Source organism: Sarcophilus harrisii, chromosome 3 (genome assembly GCF_902635505.1).
Source record: "Sarcophilus harrisii chromosome 3, mSarHar1.11, whole genome shotgun sequence".
Taxonomy (NCBI): domain Eukaryota; kingdom Metazoa; phylum Chordata; class Mammalia; order Dasyuromorphia; family Dasyuridae; genus Sarcophilus; species Sarcophilus harrisii.
Window position 1 is genome coordinate 532574962 of NC_045428.1, and position 4350 is coordinate 532579311.

At 36.9% G+C, this 4350-nt stretch overlaps 1 protein-coding gene across 1 annotated transcript; it reads left to right on the top strand.

The window, feature by feature from the left end:
- Positions 1-412: 412 nt before the first annotated feature.
- LOC100918627 (olfactory receptor 52I1-like) lies at positions 413-1432 on the top strand. Its single transcript, XM_003764740.1, has one exon. The coding sequence runs from the start codon at positions 413-415 to the stop codon at positions 1430-1432; it is 1020 nt and encodes a 339-aa protein (XP_003764788.1).
- Positions 1433-4350: the final 2918 nt, after the last annotated feature.

The following is a 4350-nucleotide window of genomic DNA, read 5'->3' on the forward strand; positions in this document are numbered from 1 at the left end:
AAAAGAAAGAAAGAATGTATAGAAATGGATAGATGGAAATATAGAAACAGAAATATAGACAATGGGGGGGTAGAAAGACATAGAGAAAGACAGAAAGAGATAATAGAGACAGAGATAAAAGACTTTGACAGAGAACATAAATGAACAAACCCTGGTTAAATACACATGTCCAATTTATAGTACTCAGGACAGCCATATGGGGATTAATGTTCTTATATTGCATCTGTGAGCTAAAGGTCATCTATTTGTCCTACTTGAAAAGGATGAGACCAGAACAATGAAATAGAAATAGGTCAGCATCATCTGGATATGTAAGAGATTATGTTTGGTCATATGAAAAGTTTAGACTTTCTCATCTTTGGTCTCTGATCACTTTTATGACTTTGTCTGCAGGAAAGAAGTCTCCTCAGTGATGTTGGGCTCTCCCTCCAACCAGTCATTACTGGACACAGCTACTTTCATCCTTCTGGGTGTCCCAGGGCTGGAAATAGCCCACTTTTGGCTGGCAGTCCCATTGAGTGCCATGTACGCTATAGCTCTATTAGGAAATATTATCATTGTGACCGTGATATGGACAGACAGTGCCCTTCATGAGCCCATGTATCACTTCTTATCTGTCCTGGCTGCTGTGGACATTGTCATGTCAACCTCTGTGACCCCCAAGATGTTGAGCATCTTCTGGTCAGGCAATGGTATCATTGGCTTTGCTGCCTGTTTCACCCAGATGTACATTGTCCATGCTACCACAGCAGTCGAAACAGGATTACTCCTGGCCATGGCCTTTGACCGCTATATAGCTATCTGTAAACCTTTGCACTATCAAACTATCCTCACCCCCCAGACCATGATAGGCATGGGTATGGCCATTTTAGCAAGAGCTATCATGGCCATGACTCCAATGACCTGGATGGTGGTGCATCTGCCATACTGCGCTTCCCACGTGGTTCCCCATTCCTACTGTGAACACATGGCTGTAGCTAAGTTGGCATGTGCTGACCACAGGCCCAGCAGCCTTTATAGCTTAGTTGTTTCCTTTATCATTGTGGGGATTGATGTGACCTTCATTGCTACCTCCTACAGCCTGATCCTTCAAGCTGTGTTCAGTCTCCCTTCTCGAGATGCACGGGTCAAAGCACTCAACACTTGTGGTTCACATGTGAGTGTCATGGTCCTATACTACTTGCCAGCCATGGTGTCAATCTATATGGCATGGTTGGGACAGGAAATAGTTCCCTTGCACGCCCAGGTTTTACTGGCTGATTTCTATTTAGTCATCCCTCCTATGCTGAACCCGCTTATCTATGGCCTGAAGACAAAGCGTATTCGGGAGCGAGTATGGAACACAGTGACCGCCATTCTTCCTGACCATGTCTGCCAAAGTTCAGTAAAAGAGGAAAAAACACACTTAAATGTTTATAATGGAACACGGTGAATTCAGATGGGGGGGCACAGACTCAGAAGTAAGTGGGCATATTGAAATGTAGTCTTTATATCAATCATTCATTACTAGTAAGGTTGATCTCATATAATGGGGAATGTGTAGCACTTTTCAAATCATACTAGTGGTCATTTTATTGAAATTGCTTCCGTATTAATGGTTATGGATCAGATGTCATGTTATTTATATTTCTTCTCTTGGGACTTTAGTCAATCAAAAATATTTGTTGTTTAACTGATGATGAGTGAGTCAACAAGCATTTATTGTGATTTCTATGTGCCAGGAACTGCACTTAAGGATATAAAAAAGATATTAAATTGAACCTGTGTCTTCAGGGAGTTACACTGAGCCAACATGTAAATAAATAGGCACAAATAAATTATAGAGAGAATAGATCAGAGTCAGTCTTACAGGAAAGATACTAGTAACTCGTGGTATCAGAAAACAAAACAAAACAAAACAAAACAAAACTTCCTGCAGAGAGCAGAATTTGAGTTGAAATTTAAAGGAAGCTATATCTCAAAGGATTTTTAGTTTTCCCTTATCCACTGATATAACACATTAAAATATCAATCTCCTTGAAAAGAGGTTTCATTTAGCTAATCACTGTACACTTTCTAATTGTATTAGTCTTTATATCATACATATGCTGCACCATGAATATTTGAGATCTTCCAAAGGCAGATCATAGGAAGAAACACAAGAGAAACATTTTTCAATTTACCAAGTAACAAAACCATTGCTCAGAATTAGGGTATCCTCCTCAGAGGTATGTATGCAATCAGCTTCATTGAGTACCAATGATATCTTCCACTAACACACAGGACAGTTTTTGATGCATTACAAAACATTTAGAATAATTTTAAAAATAAAAGTCTTTGCCTCAGCCTAGGCTATAAAACTATAGAGGACATATCGATGTCCTTAACAATAATATAATTATCAAAATATAATTTTTGAACTGCAAGGAACCTTAACAATTACCAATCCCAATTTATTCCTAACCAATTATAGCTTCTGCATCAAGAATTTTAGGTGTTTAAGGGTGTGTGTGTGTGTGTGTGTGTGTGTGCGTGTACTGGACTTATTTGGCTGTCTGTTGAAGCCTAGAGACATTCTCCATATCTTAAAAACTAATTATTGAAGGAAATGCTAAATTTCAATTAGAAGTGAATAAAACAAATAGGAATTTATTCCCCATCCAAGTTTATAGAATCTAGGTTTAAAATCCCTGTTCTATACAGTCACTAGTACAGAGTCATCCAACTTTTGTTAGAAAACAGCTGGGGAGGGAAGAGGAGTCCTAAAACTCTCAGAACAGACCATTTCACTTTGAAACAACTTTAATTGTTCTGAAGTTTCTTCTTACGTGAAAGCCAAATTTGCCTCTCTTCACTGTCCAATCATCATCCCTAGTTTGGTCTTCTGAGGCAAAAAAGAAAAAGCTGAATCTTTTTCTGCGCATGACAGTCCCTTAATAGATGATTAAAATTAGATGTATGCTTTACCTCCTCAACTTACTTTTTCTTTGATAAATATCATTTGATTTGTGAATGATTTTTTTGAATGATTTTCTTTCAGAAAAGTTGCCCAGAACAGTGAAGGAAAAGGAGAACATAATTTCTTTCCTTGAACAATGGAAAGCTGAGAACTATTTCTTTATTAGTCTGATCAGGGCAGAGTACCAAGAGCCACTGTGTCTCTCAGTGTGGCCTTAGATTTTTTTTTTTAAAGCTTTCTTGGTATAGTGTTGACTAATACTGAGCTATCCCACGTACATACATTGAAATTTCTATCACAGCCTATATTTTGAGAAGTTGATTTTTAACTTACCCTCCTTGATCATTTCAATAAATCACATGGCTTTAAATAATGAAGTATTTTAAGAATGAGGAAGGTCATAACCAATGAAAGAATAATCCTAATACTGGGAGTAGGGCTCAAAGAGTGGATGAGACAAACTTTGTATTTTTTTTTAATTGAAAATATTCCATATTCCAGATCATAGTTCTAACTCTCTGTTGCCTTTAGGTGCCAAATTATTTTCCTCCTAGACTTATAAGATAGCATGTTCACTGAGAGAGAGCAAAAGGCTCTTCCTTGGTGGTTGTGGAACCATCTCTTGGTCACTCTATGACTGCCTGATTACTTTACAACTACAGAAAGGAAATGAGGTGGATATAGCAGTGGCAATATCATTTATATCAGCTGTCAAATATAGTTATTTCAAAGACTGTGTAAATTAATGTTAATAGCATGTCAACAAATTATTCTATTCTTCAGAAAAAAGAATGTTTTTGATATAAGAAGTGAAAGCAGCTATTATTCTATTATGATAGAGCAGATGAAAGGTAATGTAGGCCTAAAAGACAGTTTTTATTTTGGTAGAAAGAATAGATCAATGATAGAAATATATTAGTTAGTTATCAATGGAACTTGTAATTGAGTCTTTCTTCTTTCTCATCTCCCACATGCAATATTGATTAAGGCTTCAAGTATAGGTAATTGAGAGGAAAATGGTACAATATAAAAGAAGTTGAGAGGAAGGGCACTTTTTGTTGGGAAGATTTTCAGTTTTCAAAATGTTGAATTTAATTGAGGTGCTAATGAAATATTCTTTTATTAAACATATATATATATATATATTAGGTGCCTATACTGTGTACTGTTAAATAGGTATCCCCTAAAGTACTCTTCTTGATTCTCTTCTCTCTGTGCAATTTCCCCTTCAATGTCCTATCTACTTCCATGGCTTCAGTTATCACTTTCATGCAGATGGCTCCTATAACAGTATCTTTACTCACAAACCTATGGATCAATTATCTAAAATATAGGCAACTCAATCATCTTGATCTATATCTTATCACTAGATTCAGATGGGTCTGGAGGGAAAAGCGAGGTAGGTGACCTTG